At 28.4% G+C, this 14,750-nt stretch overlaps 1 protein-coding gene across 3 annotated transcripts in view; it reads right to left on the bottom strand.

The window, feature by feature from the left end:
* Positions 1-14,750, bottom strand: part of LOC107446919 (lachesin) — a 58,670-nt gene that overhangs the window by 4,757 nt on the left and 39,163 nt on the right. Inside the window, exons 2-8 of one of the 3 annotated variants that reach the window (XM_016061700.3) lie at positions 12,905-13,017; positions 11,582-11,789; positions 9,123-9,278; positions 6,940-7,068; positions 6,570-6,857; positions 4,103-4,177; positions 2,930-3,025 (exon numbers count right to left, since the gene is read on the bottom strand). In XM_016061700.3, coding sequence (XP_015917186.1) covers positions 2,930-3,025; positions 4,103-4,177; positions 6,570-6,857; positions 6,940-7,068; positions 9,123-9,278; positions 11,582-11,789; positions 12,905-13,017 — 1,065 coding nt within the window. The remainder of the gene's footprint in view (positions 1-2,929; positions 3,026-4,102; positions 4,178-6,569; positions 6,858-6,939; positions 7,069-9,122; positions 9,279-11,581; positions 11,790-12,904; positions 13,018-14,750) is intronic. The other 2 variants (XM_071178682.1, XM_016061718.3) reach the window with 2 other exon arrangements.

A 14,750-nucleotide genomic window follows, 5' to 3' on the forward strand; every position in this document is an offset into this window, starting at 1 on the left:
GAGCCGTCACTCCGAATCACCTGCATATTATTAAATTTCATAATCAAATACATTAATGTTGTAATTTTGCGTATAAAAGATATTTAAAATAATAGAAGATCGTTACTTTCAATGACTTTTATTAAATTAATTTTTAAAAAAAATGTTAAATTATTTGAGTCGGAAAGCTCGAAGCTCTATAAATTTTAAAATTTTTTACAATAAATAGAAAAAGTATGTGGCCATCGTTTCTAGCACTTCATCATAAGTCGATTTAACGTTTGCTTTGACAAAATTTTTTTTAATTTATTTAAATGTTCAATAATTAAGTGCTTAAAAATTTTTTTTAACAATTACAAGAATAGACGGTACATATTTCTTAAAAAAGGAAAATTGTGAAAAAATTCTGATATAATATAAATGAATATTATTGCGGAATTGCTATGAAAAATTAAAAAATTTTTTTATAAAATCTATCTGATAAGATTGTGTTTCGTTGCACATTCAATAGAAAAAGAAATCGCGTTTTCTGTTAAAAATTTGACAAGAATTAGTAAGAAAATTTACAATTTTCATGGAATTTTAATTAACCAAGTATTCTTATCCCCCCCAAAAGAACTAATTTTAAAAAATTATTTGAAAACTAAATTTAAAAAAAATTATTAACGTATTTTAAAAATAAAGAATAAATGTATTCAAAACCGTTTTTTTAACTAAAAATTAAATATACATAAAAAAATTCTATAGTATTAAATCAAAAATTTTTAGTGGCTCTTTAAAAGCGGGAAATTCTGTAAAATTGTAACTTTTGGCTCTTTCATTTCAAAAGGTTGCCGATCCTTAAACTGTTGCTACAAATGTGGTATTTAGGTATGGCTAGTAATAAGTATAAGCAAATATTTTATGCATTAAACCACTTATGCATTATTTCTTATTATTTTAAAAGCTCTACTTATGCATATTTTTATTTTACTCTTTATATTTCAATTAATTGGTGTAATTTTAATGTCTGATAGTTAAAATAAATAATAAACAAAATTATTTAATTTTAAAGGAGCAAACAGACTTGCAGGAAAAAAAGTACTCGTCTGTGAAATTCGAGCACAGAGTTTTGGGCTGCATTTTAAAACAAATCGTTAGTCAATTTTACTTTACTTAATGGTTCATTGTCTACGATTGATCTAGAGTAATGAAATCATGAATTTATAATTTGAGGCATAATTTGTTAGTTTTTATTGTTCTAATTTTATCATAAATAATATATATACGTAAATATATAATAAATAACGCTGATATTAAAAACTGGAAACTTTGATAACATGAATTTTTCTATATCGCGAAAAAATAAATTTAAAACCCCTACATTGTTGCTATATTGCCAATAGAGAGAAACATTTTTTAGACAGGGGCGCTTGACTTTCCGAAATATTTATGATCGAAAAGATCTTGACATTAATTTCTGAAGAATTTAAAAAAAAAAATTTGAATTCTAATTCTTAAATTTTTCTTGAATAATTTCTCGAAACTAATAAGAATGTTTAAAAAGCTGCCTAAATTATTCATTTCTTAAGAAATGGACATGTTAGAAGCGTACATCTGCTCATAAAAAACTTGACCTTTAATGAACCTTGTAGAAACTTATATTTAAGGAGTGAGTAATTGAGAACAGTGGAAGTACATATAGTTTATAATATCTGAAGTTGTAATCAAAAAGGTAGATGTCGAAGTAGAACTGCTTCACCAAAACTCAGTTGAAAAAATTAAGATGTTTTCATTATTTGAAATAACTATTTGGAAAAAATTATGTTAGTAATTTGACTGAATTATTAAAAAAAAAATCGATCTCGCGAAATTATTTAGTGTCTTCTTACACGAGTTCACAATATCAAGAATTGATTGTATTTGTGCACAATGTAGTTAATACATTTGTAAAATAAATTTATGTATTTGTACAGAAATATATGAAAGAAAACATTTCGAAGTTGTTTGTTTATTATGTTTTTATCAATAAAACCACATTTTCAACAAAAAAAATAATAATAATACATTTAATGAATATTTAAACAAGTCTAAATAAAATAATCATTACAAATATTTATTTTAATTAAGAAATTATGTAATTATAAAATATAAAAAAAAAACATTAAACAGCTGTAAAATTGGATTTAGTACAGCAATTTAAATGACTAAGCTTTTGATTTTTGTTAAAATATTACCGGTTCTTTTAGGCAAAGAAAATGCGATTATCAAGCGACAAAAATGTATGGGAATATTTTATTTCGCGTATTATATCGATATAAACTTAAATAATGGCAATTTATGAAGAATGAACTAATAAAAACAGCAATGTATCTTTCCATAAGAACACTTTCAAAAGTAAGAAATAGATATATCTATAGTAAATCCTTAAATATTTTACAAAAAAATCGAATGCGGTTCATATTTTAATTGAAAAAAAAAGGTAAACCAGATGTTAAAAAAAAAGCACCGAGTGGGAATAAGAGTAGCCTTAAGTTTTCTTCTGGGGCACAGAAATCTAACACATTACATCTCTCACATTAAATTTTAAATCCACCATTATTCACCAAGTTAGTTGGGAGCTCGACAATTTAATGTCGACTCAGGGAGAACGACATTTTTGCATGAAATTGTACAGCTTTCCGATATGTACTACACAAGTTTCCTGAATCTCTACATCAGTACTAGATAAATAGAACAATACACAGAAATATCTTACTGCTTATAAGAACATTTTTAGGCGTTTTTCACTAAAAGTGTTCTCCTGAATTATTTAAAAGTAAGTGTTATCAATATATTGCCCTGATCTTTGTAATTTTATCGTTAAAATGAACAAAACATATAAAGTATAATTATTAGATTGAAAATATTATTTTTTAGATCAAAAAACAAGAATGCGTATAAGTGTAGGCAAATGTAAAATTAACATTACCTGTACTGTGTTCAATGCTAAATTCTGTTTCTTGTTCTTGTAATGACAAATTGTCTTGCATGCTTGTTTTGCTTAATTTTTCTTCCTCTGTTTCTTCTAAATGTAAAAAAAAGATTATAAATGAATGACATTTACTAATTTAATTTCAAAATAATTTCATTTGTCAACTTAAATTTAAATAAATGGATGACAAATTAGCATAATATTATGCAATTTAACTTCATTCCATCAGTGTAAACCATTCCTGTGTTGTTCGAGTTTGCCAGTGCCAGTTATCGCTCGCTAGCAACTTAGAGAGAGAGGCTCCGCTAATTGTAAAATTAATACTTTAATGTAAAATTATATACCTTGTAAAGTAAAATTAGATGCTTTAAAGTGATGTTAAAAATTGTATACCTAACAATTCAAAAATTTTCGACTATTATTAAATAGAAAAATAAAAAAATAATAAATATTTGCTAAAATTTATTTTTTGCATGGTATTAGCATTGTATAAACGAATTTTATAATTGTGAGCAAATGTTTTTCAATTCGCTTTAAAAGTTTTCGAGATACGGCGAAATAAGCAAAAAGTACAATTAACATTATGTGGTCCGAACTTTGGATCGCTCTATTGACCAAACTATGGGGGCCATATTTCCCAGATTGCGGATATATTTTGGGGATCAGAAATCCTAATCTGCAGAAAAGGAGTTATATTTATTCATAGAAAGCACGTTTTTGTGTCTTATTTTGTAAATTAAAATATCGTCTGCAATAATTAATTAGCATATTTGAGGTTACCCCCTCAAACCATTAAGTTTGAGTTTTAGAACGTGAAGAATCGATTATTAGATCAAAAGTTATTCAAGGTGGTCAGTTTTTTTTTATTTTTTTTTATTGTGCATTGTGCGTGGCAAGAAATATCAAAATTATTATCAGGTTAACTATGTGAAGTGAATGAATGAAATTAATCTTTTTTTCTTTATCATTCTTTATAAATTTTCTGTTTTGAATTTTGTTTACTTAAATTTTGTCCATATACAAGACAGATATAAAAGTATTTTGCAAGATAAGATGAAGATAATTTTCTTTTCTCAAGTTTTCAAAATTGTATCAAGTAACTGTATAAATTATTTGACTTATTTATAACGGAACTTATTACAATGGTATCAAGTAGTATTAAAATAATACCTAGTATATTGATTATAGGTTGTTCTGGCGGAGTTGATACTGGAGGAATGATATTGTGGGTGCTTGTTTTAATTTCTGAAAGTATAAAGATATAACAAGTTACTAAATTTAAAATTTTCGTAATAAACATACAGATTTAGTTCTTCGTTGCAATTTTAATGAAATAACACTTATTAAACACTTATTTTAATTTGTTTATTAATTAAAATCATCTGGGTACGTTAGTTTTATCGTTGATTAAAATGACTGAGCATTTTAAATAGAATTCGGCAACATTCAACAATTTTCTGTCTTTTACTAATCATTTATATCGAGTCTAAAGATAGAACCTTTTTTTTATTGTATTCTTTATTTTTTTATTGAAAAATATATGAACATTACATAAAGTTTGTCTACGTTAAGAACTCCCCTCGACACAAAGTCTGAGGCTATCTGCTGATATGGAAACAAGAATAGCGCAATTCAGGAAGGGTAGCTTCTCTTCACTCTAGGGCTAACACAGTAGACTATAGAAAAAGTTACCCTTTCTCTCGCCGACCAAAACCTGTCCTAAACAGTGACTCCAAACCCCTACTAGAAATAGTTATACCTCGTTACCATAGTCACCGCCACGGGTCCAGACAAATGGTTAGGTGAGTTCTTACTTGACAAACTATAGATAGTGTCAGAAAGTCATAAAATTTTTAATGACAACAGCAACAATTTTGTCGCTACCTGGTCGAAGAATTAGCCTGATAATGATACCTTATACCTGTGGTTCCTAAATGGTGTTCCGCGAAGGGTCATAGGGCTTCCGAGAAATAGAATTTTTTTTTTAAAACTCTTTATGATTTTCGTAACCAGTAATTAAATTTATATGCGATTAATAATTCATCATTCATTTAACACGTTCACTGCCAGCCGAGAACAGGTGATTATGCTGTGTCTTTCATTGAAAAGTGGCAATCGATAATAATAAAATTAAAGTTAACTTTTATTTCTTAAACAACTACTTTAGTTTTTAAAATTCACAATAACTTTATTTCAATAAACAATGTGTTATTTTGGTGAGAAAATATCGTATTTTCTGAGAAATAGTTGGACGTTAATATACACCTTGCTACCACTTGATCTGTTTTTTTAGACACAAACTACTAGAAGGAATTTCGTCACGCCCTGGTGCGGGATCGGCAGCGAAAGTGTTAATAATTCCTATCTAATAGAAATTCTTGTGAAGAAAGAAGAAATTTCAAAACAATGTTTTTCTAATAACAATATAATGAATGAATTGTGAAAAATTCCTATAGTATTTCGCATTGAATAAAAATAACAAAATTCAGCATCAAGAGGTATGCTGTTTGTAAACCATTTGCAAAGTTTTTTTTCTTTCATTAATTAGCGTTGAAAAACTAATTTTACGTTAAGTATATATTTAGATTCATTTTTTTAGGTTGTCGTGAAGGTGCACACTCTTTATTTTTAGAAAACTGTTCGCCTATTTTAAGTTATATATATGGGCCCATGTCTGAGAGTTCGTGGGTTCGAATCCCGCCTGCCGAAGACTCCCCGTGTAGTAAAGTGACTGATGCACGTTAAATCTGTCGAGTCGCGAAAAGTCCTCCATGTTCCCATAACAAATCAAAACCTCTGGGGGTACTGGATTGGAGATCGATCGTTCTCTGATTCAGGTCAAAATTATGATCAGTGGATGAATGAATGGATGTATGAATGGGTCCGCCCTATAAACGGGTGCAACGTATGTTGTGGCAGAAGTCGAATTCTTGGCCATAAATGGCGTCACTGGAAAAACAAGAACTATCGCACCCCCTCTGCCTAAAGCAGGCATACGTCAGTAACAACAAGTTTTATGTATACATTTATGTATAAATATACATTCATATAAAAAATAAACATGCGTATATACATAAAACTTAAAATAAACGAACGGTTTTCTAAAAACAAAAAGTGTCTCCCCCCTCGAACACGCATATGGCTTAAGTATTAATTTAAATAGTGTTGAATAGTTAATTATACGATTATTTATATTATACGATTATATTATTTAATTATACGATTATACGAAGTATTTATTTAGAATAATTTTTAACTTCCACAGAAATAAACAGTAACTTTTTGATCCTTTCTAAAGTGGCTGTAGAAATTTTAAACAAAAACGGTGCTATTGTGCCGCATATCGTCATGGCAACTGTTGGTGACGGAACTTGCCTTTTCGAGCAAAAAGGTGAGAAAAAAAATAGTAAATATATTGTTTAAAACTAACTAAGGTGTTAGGATTAGAGGAGTGGTAGAAGAAGTAAGTTATTTAAATACAGTTGTACTGTGCATTCGATTCGGTTACCAATAAAGTTTATAGGTTATACAAGATAATTTTGAAAGGTGATCTAGCTGGTTGCCAAAGGCGGCTAGATTTTATTATTTCTTTAATTTTTTTTATGAGACGAAGAAGAATAGATATGGCAATGCTTACTGTACAAATTAACGGATCCAGCCGTTTCTCCTAAAGCATTTTTCGATACACATCTGTATACACCAAAATCATCTTTATTTAGATTCTTTACCACTATCTTCATGTGAACTTTATATCCATTTACAATCTGATAGGTTTCATATTTTTCACTGGACGCACCAACGACGTGGTCATTCCTCACCCAAAAATTAGTGGCAGCGGGGTGCGCTTCAGTATTGCATTCCAGTGCAATAGGATTGCCTTCAGCTGCGCCAACAAGCTGGTTTGGGATCCAGATCATGGGAGGAACTGAAAATTTCTTAAATAAGTATGCATGACTTGTCTCGCTATAATTTTAGATTTTTGTTCATAAGAAGTTGATAAAACTTACAGGTTATATCAATGTGCATTCGTCGACTTATGGCCGGTGGTACACCATTGGATGCTATGCACAAATACGCTCCCATACTTTGACGAGATACTTTGCGTAGAATTAATTCCTCTCCATCAAATAGATCCACTAAAAGTAGGAAATTATCTTAAATTAATAGCAAATAGTTAATTTAAAAACTTTGGTCATTAAGTACTAAATAAATAAATGTGTGTCAAGAAAGGAAGTTTGGAGAAAGATGAAATATCTTTTGATCTATTAATTGAAATTTTGTCTAAAATGCATAAGATCTAAAGCATTCAATTCAACCTTTGACGTAGAATTTTTATGGAACATATTTTTCCTACTTTTTCATTATTCTGTTTTAATTTAGATCAAAATAAGTGAAAAATATTACATTTAGCATTTTAATAATTTATGGTTATGAAATACTGCATGAAACAACGGTTTCTTTTTCTGTGCTAAAGGTAAAATCTTCCAAACACAACTCATTTCCAAACAATAGTTTTTCAAATTTGCAATTATTTAGATCTAAGAGAAACCATTATTCATCATTGAAGTTTCTTTAATTTACAATATCAATTATTGCTAAATCTTTGAATATGAATGAAAATTTCTTTTTTCAGACTACTTTTTTGGATTTTATATTTTTGTACAAATATAATTCTAATAATCTAACAGATTTTTTAAGTATCTATTAAACTGTTTTTATTATTTAAAAAATACATAAATATATTTTTGCATGTAATTAGATAGTTGGAGAAAAAATATTTAGAAGGAACACCTTTGCTCCATCCGCGTCAAAGTGCTAAAAAAACTTCTAAAATGTTTATTAGATAGTTATTAATGCTTGAAAATGTGAAAAAATGCCGAATTTACTTTGTCAATGATAACAAGATTAGGCTTTAAATGGTATTTCGATATAAGTTATTTTTGAGGAAAAAATTATTCTAAGATTTAAGTCATTTTTACTATAAACATGTTATAAAAATCCGCTTTTGATGTTTAAAAGTATTATCCATTAAGCATTAATAAAAGCATAATTTACTTAATCTATGTTTTTTAGATTAGGTTTAAAAAGGTACTTTCAATGCCAGTTGCAGAGGATAATATGATTTTAAGATTTGTGTCATTTTTAATATAAACACGTTATGATAATGTATTTTTAATGTTCAAAGGTATTACCCAAAAAGTATTACTAAAAAGATAATTTGCTTAATCTCCAATAAATAATTTAGGCTTAAAATGGTATTTCGATATCAGTTACTTTTAAAGATAATATGATTTTAATATTTGAGTAATTTTTAATATAAAAACATGGTTCTGATGCATAAAAAGTACATGAAGAAAAGTTAAGATATTTTAATCGTTGATTATTAGACTTAAAGGTTAAGCAGCTCCGAGGAGCAAGGCGCATTGACCAGAGGTTTATTGTACCCAAACCCTAGATCACGATAATAGCTGAAACAAGGTTCAGCAAGCACCTGACAGGAAAATCCTGTAATTCTCAGGCCTTAACACAATTTTATCCCAGTCTATTCTGTCAAATCTTTGAACAGAATAAACTTTACACTCACAAATATGTCTTGAAGTTTCCTCCTCGAGATGACAAAAAAGGTCGGGTGCGATACCCATAATGTAAAGGTGTCTCTTGAGGGTGGAGAGACCAGTGATCTACCTTAAGCGATTTCTGTTAAGTTTAAGAAGCTCTTTTTGAAGCTCATTGGGCAATCATGCTGTGTAGTCAACTTTTTGCTTTTAATGTATAGATTTGAAGCATAATAATCAGACATATTTTTAAAATTATTGAACCGAGCTTTTTTGGGAAAATAACCAAAATTTCTATGTAGACAATAAGTAATTTCTGTGTATCGAGCTGTTATCAGGGGGAAATTCAGGTAACTTATAAGGTATGTGTCACTTAAAGAATGGTAAAAGGGTAAGTAACTTGTGATGCCATTAAATCTACTATAGTTATTTTTGATATTCAGGAATTACCAGGGGGAAATTCAGGTAATTTGTATGGTATGTGTCACTTAAAAAATAGGGGAAAGGTAGTGACTTGTAAAGGATAACTTGTGATGCCATTAAATCGATTATATTTATTTTTGATGTTCAACAATTATATTATACATTATATAAATTTTGATGTTCAAGTACTAGATCATACGAATAGTGTGTACTTTTTTGCTGCCCAATAATGATAGGTTGTCCGTCTTCTCTCCTCCACTTTATCTTTGGTATGGGATTTCCGGTAGCTCTACAGGATAGAGTAATATTGGCGTTTTCTGCAACTGATATGTTTCTATTGATAACTTCATTTACAAATTCAGGAGGTACTGAAAAATGGAAACAAAGCAGATATGCAATGCCCTGAATTATAAAAAAATAACATATCAAGAAAAAAATGCCGGAGTATTCCATAATTTACCTGTAAATGTTAACATTGATAATTGGTGCAGTTTGGGCATTTGTTGATAATTTTATTAATAATTGGTGCAGTTTGGGCATTTGTTTCTATCTTATTCTCAATTTTAAAATAAACATAAGAATATGATTTTTTGAGTAAATGATTGAGAATCTATCCATTGATAATATCGGCTTCCTGTAATAGTAAATTTTAAACTATTAAATTTTTATATCAATTAGTATGCATTATGATTTTCTAGCGCTTTGAAATAAATTATTTATTATCAATTAATTGATTTTTCTTCCAAAAACAATTGACAAATTTTTAATACCTTAATAAAATCTTAATACAAAATACATGTTTTTCTTTTTGTTGTCAAGAAAATTATCTTAAATATGCCTGTGTATTTCATAAAAATTTAATGATACCTCGTTAAATATTTTTAATAAAAGTTAAATTTTGAATTTTATAAATTTCTATGACAGAATTTTAACAGGCAAAATTTTTTTAAATTATTGGTTTTCATTTACGCGAAGTTAATTAACACAAGTGTTTAAAAAAATAAGCTTTGGTTTCGAGTGACATTCCACTATCTGTTCCAGAAAGTGCGTATAAATAATTAAAGATAATCATTAGCATTTATCAAAATCAAAGTTTTCGAATTAGTACACATTATAAATATTTGTAATGATCTTGATATACGTTTGTAATATGACTTCCCTTAACGGTCTAATATCGCTTTATTTTTTTACAAATAAATATTAAAAGAAGCTATTGCTGTTTTGGGTGTGAAATATAGTGTATTGTTTAATTTTGTTCGGTTAAGCGGAACTTATAACATCAAAAACGATAAAATTTGGTAGATGTCGTAAAGTGAAACGAAATTTCTCTACATATTTATGCAATTTTAAGTTATCAAATCTGCTGTCTTAGATTTAGACATGAGCTGTAAAAAGCTTGATTATTGAATTTTTAAATTTTTTTATTTAAAATTTTGTAAAATGGCCAGAAAAAATTGTATACTTTGCAATTTAAAAATATTTCGACTATTATTAAATAAAATATTAAAAAATAGTAAATAATTATTAAATATTATTATTATTATTATTTTTGCATGAATTAATTTTTATCATTGAATTAACAAATTTTATAGTTGTGTGCAAAAAATTTTCGATTCGCATTAAAAGTTTTCGAGATGCGGCGAAATATGCAAAAAGTAAAATTAACATTAAGTGGTTTCGCTTTCCTGATCAAATTATTGGTATCATATTAATCCAAAGAATCGAAAATCCCCGAAGAAAAGGTATGCTTTTTCGGTGAAAGTACGTTTTGATATCCGAATTTGTAATCTAAAATCATTTACGCTAATTTTATTTTATAACCAACGTTGACAGCCGACCCAATTCTGAGTTACTATCAATGTCATCAGTTCTATCAATATCAATGTTCAACTCCGTAGCCTTATAATTTTGAACCTAACCCAGAAGATAAGGGAACTTCTCGATCGAGCATTCTGTCAAACTGGTCTTCGTGGAAAACTTTTTGATGGAACCAACCCTCATTTGAGTAGCATAGAGAGGAAAACCACAAACCTTCCTACTGTTATTCCAGAGAAAAAGGGAATTCTAATCCATGATCCGTCTACCACTGAGGATATTTTACGTCATCACTGTAATCGGTGCGAACTAGGAGCAAAATTCATATCAACCAGCTATCGCTGGGATCGTCACCTCATTGGGAGGTGAATGCTCTATCCACTGAGCCTTCGCGATTCCATTTGCACCAATTAGTGTATTTAAAGGTAAGCCTTCGGACCATTAATATTGAATTTTATTGAGTGAAAATCCGATCGTTTGACCAAAAGTTATTCAGACAGTACATTTTTATTAATCATTTTTATGCTCCCTGTAAACTGCACCATTTAGTCAGGCTCACTGTTTTTTTTTTAATGTTAAATTCATGAAATTTTTCGAAACTTGTTAATTACGCCCATCTTATTCCTAATTGTGTACCTGCATATGACGCAATCATAGGTAAATATTAGCATTTGTCGATTAAGAAGCCAATCAGGTTCGACAACCACGCGTGACGTCACTCAAATCTGATTTAAATCACATGGTGAAACATAACCACTTCATTTCTTTAAAGTTGTAATATCCCATTACCCTAAGCAAAATTAAAAAATGAATAATTCATAAATTAATAAATATTGCATACAGTTGTTCTTCTTACCAACTATTTCTAAGTATCCAACTTGACTAATCATTGGTTGAGTATTGACTTGGCACATATAGTATCCACTATCTTCGGGCTCCACGCTTTTCAAATGTAACAGCCATGTTCTGAAATTGTAGTGAGAGACGGAAACGCGTTTGTTCCTAGTGATGACATGAGTGTGAATTGTAAGTAAAGTTTGCTTGTCCACGTGAACCCAAGCTACCTACTAGACAAGAGGTTTCTTTTAATACATAGAAAGAAAGAAAACAATGAAAAGATTTCAATAACTATTAATTTAATCTTAAAATGTAGCTTTTAAAAAATTAAGATACTGTACAGTCAATTTGTAACATAAGTTAGCAATTATTATAGCCAGCTATTTTAAATTGATAAATTCATTTAAAAAGAAAATATATATGAGAAATATTTTTTAACCAAATTTTTGTCAACAAATTACAATATGGAATAAATTTTTGTCTGTTTTTTGTTGCATGATATTTTTTGTGACGGATCTCGGGTATTTTCACGTTGCAGGATTTCAAATCTCCAATTGGTTTCTATCTTCAAGCTACAATTTTTAACAACATTTTTAATCCATTTTTCGTCAAAATGTGCAAGTTTAAATACGTTATGCATAACAGGGGGTCATATAAATGTTGCCTACAAACTTCTAGAAGAGTTATATCACATAATTAGAGTAAAAATTGTACAGGAATCAGTAAATGTCATCATACGTCATGTAACTAAGGACGTTTCCCTATTATGAACTTCTTGTTTTTTCTATGTTTGTATTAACTAGAGAATTTTTTTTTAGTGTCTAAATAATTAAAAAAAAAAGAAAAGAAAATAGTTTAAATAAAAGTATACGGATTAACCTATAATCCCCTAAATGATCAACTACATCTTTTTAATATTTTTTTAAATAAATTTTACTTAAAAATATTTTTAAAAACAATTCATTTTAATAATTTTTCTTCTTCTTTTTCCATTAATCTTTATTATATTATTTTCCATGTTTTCTCTTTATTTTTATTAATTAGTCTAATTTTTATTAACTATGTCTAAATAATTAAAAAAAAGAAAGCAAAATAGCTTAAATAAAAGTATATGGATTACCCTATAATGCCCTAAATGATCAACTACATCTTTTTAATATTTCTTTAAATAAATTTTACTTACAAATATTTTTAAAAACAATTCATTTTAATAATTTTTCTTCTTCTTTTTCCATTAATCTTTATTATATTATTTTCCATGTTTTCTCTTTATTTTTATTAACTATGTCTAAATAATTAAGAAAAGAAAGGAAAATAGTTTAAATAAAAGTATACGGATTACCCTATAATCCCCTAAATGATCAACTACACATTTCATTGTGGCATCCCTTCCTTTAGCAACCGTCAAACTTGAAACAGGTCCTGCAAATGTAGGCATGGAAGGATGTCCTTCTGCTGAAAAATAAAATTAAATTCATGTTTACATTAATTTAAACCTCATTTATCTCAAAGCAAATTTTTAATAAGTTCTGATCGGTTTATTTCTAAATTTTAAATCTTTTTAATAATTTCATGATTTATAGATTTTAAATGCAAAGGTGTGTGTTCATTTGTTTTTGTATTCAATTCGTAATGTTGAATTGTACAAAATTGCAAATTGTTTTGAAGGAGCATTGAATAGTTTAAAGACTTATTATATATTGTTTTAATTTCCTTGATACAGTTATAAGGTACAATGAAAAATTTATATTAGACATATCGATACACATTTTGCTAACTGTTAAAAATGAATAATAATAATAAATAAATGAACAAACAAACAAATAAATACATGTATAATTATCTCAAGTTTTTCTCAACTTCAATTTCAATATATTCTTGTTTTAATTTTCTTAATATTAAATTGTTTTTCCCTTGAAAAAAATTTATGCTCTATAACACTATTGGATGATAAACAAAATTGTTCTGAAATACGAAGCCTAAATTCGCCTACGGAAAATAGAAAAATAAGGGTGAAAAAAAGAACTAGAAAAACTATATTAGCCGAGCAAGAAAAAAAAAGAAGATGTAAAACAGAACAGGAAAACCAAAGTGGCTGAAAGGGGTGAATCAGGGTAAAATGCATTTCCACGCGTTACAGATAGTGGACAGATACGGACAGATAGTGAGGTACTAATGTCGTTAAAAAGGGTTTCCCTTGTTAACGACAGTAGTGACACGACAACATTTAGTGGCTACATTTCTTGTTCTGTTTTTCATCTTTTTGCCCGCTCGGCTATTGTAGTTTTTCTAGTTTTGCTTCTCATTTTCATTTTTCCATTTTTGACAAGTCTTGAAAATCTGATCTTAGAATATATATCAAAAATAAAAAATATCTTCCTTCTTCAGTTTCTTGGGATTATTTATTTAATATTGGTTATTATATTTTTTCCATTTCCTACGTTTCTATAACTTGACTTTAACACATATCAATAACGTTAAAGCTTTGTCAGAATTATTTTTAAAGATATGATCTTCACTATTAGGGCTTTTATCGCTATATAAACACTACAATTCACAAGATAAATTTTTTTTTACAAATCAGAAGCATTAACCTTGGCCTAAAGATGACAACACTGAATAGCTAAACAAGAGGAAGAAATAAAAAAGGGGAGAGAGCGGGAAGCCATGATTCAATCGAGCTGATTATAGAGAGCAATTAGAGAGAGTTGGCAATTATGAACGCAGAAGTGAGTACAGTTACAAAAGAACAAAAAATCGTTCAAGAAGAGGAACAAAGAGATGCGCCTCCACTATCTCATTTACTAGAATGGCTGCTTCATAATTCAGAACGCACTTGTTAAAAGAGATCGGCGCTGTTCCTTTAGACTGTGAGTTCGGTGCAGAATGTTAAATCTTATACAGGTGTTCAACAGAAAAATTCTTTCAGCTAATACTAAAATATCGTTTGTACTCTTTCAATGAAGAGAAAAATTATTTTTTGTCTAAAAAAAAGTTAATCATATAATAACTCAATATCATATAATAATTAAATAATATTATGATGAAGATTATCTTATTGAAAGGTTTGTCAATGTAGTGTTAATTCAAATTTTTCAAAAAGTGACATTTTTATATCAGACGATTTCATGGAAAGAGCTACTTGACAAGCATCATGAATTTTCATTAGATAGCATTGCAGAAACAAT

This window comes from Parasteatoda tepidariorum, chromosome 3 (genome assembly GCF_043381705.1).
Source record: "Parasteatoda tepidariorum isolate YZ-2023 chromosome 3, CAS_Ptep_4.0, whole genome shotgun sequence".
Lineage (NCBI taxonomy): Eukaryota > Metazoa > Arthropoda > Arachnida > Araneae > Theridiidae > Parasteatoda > Parasteatoda tepidariorum.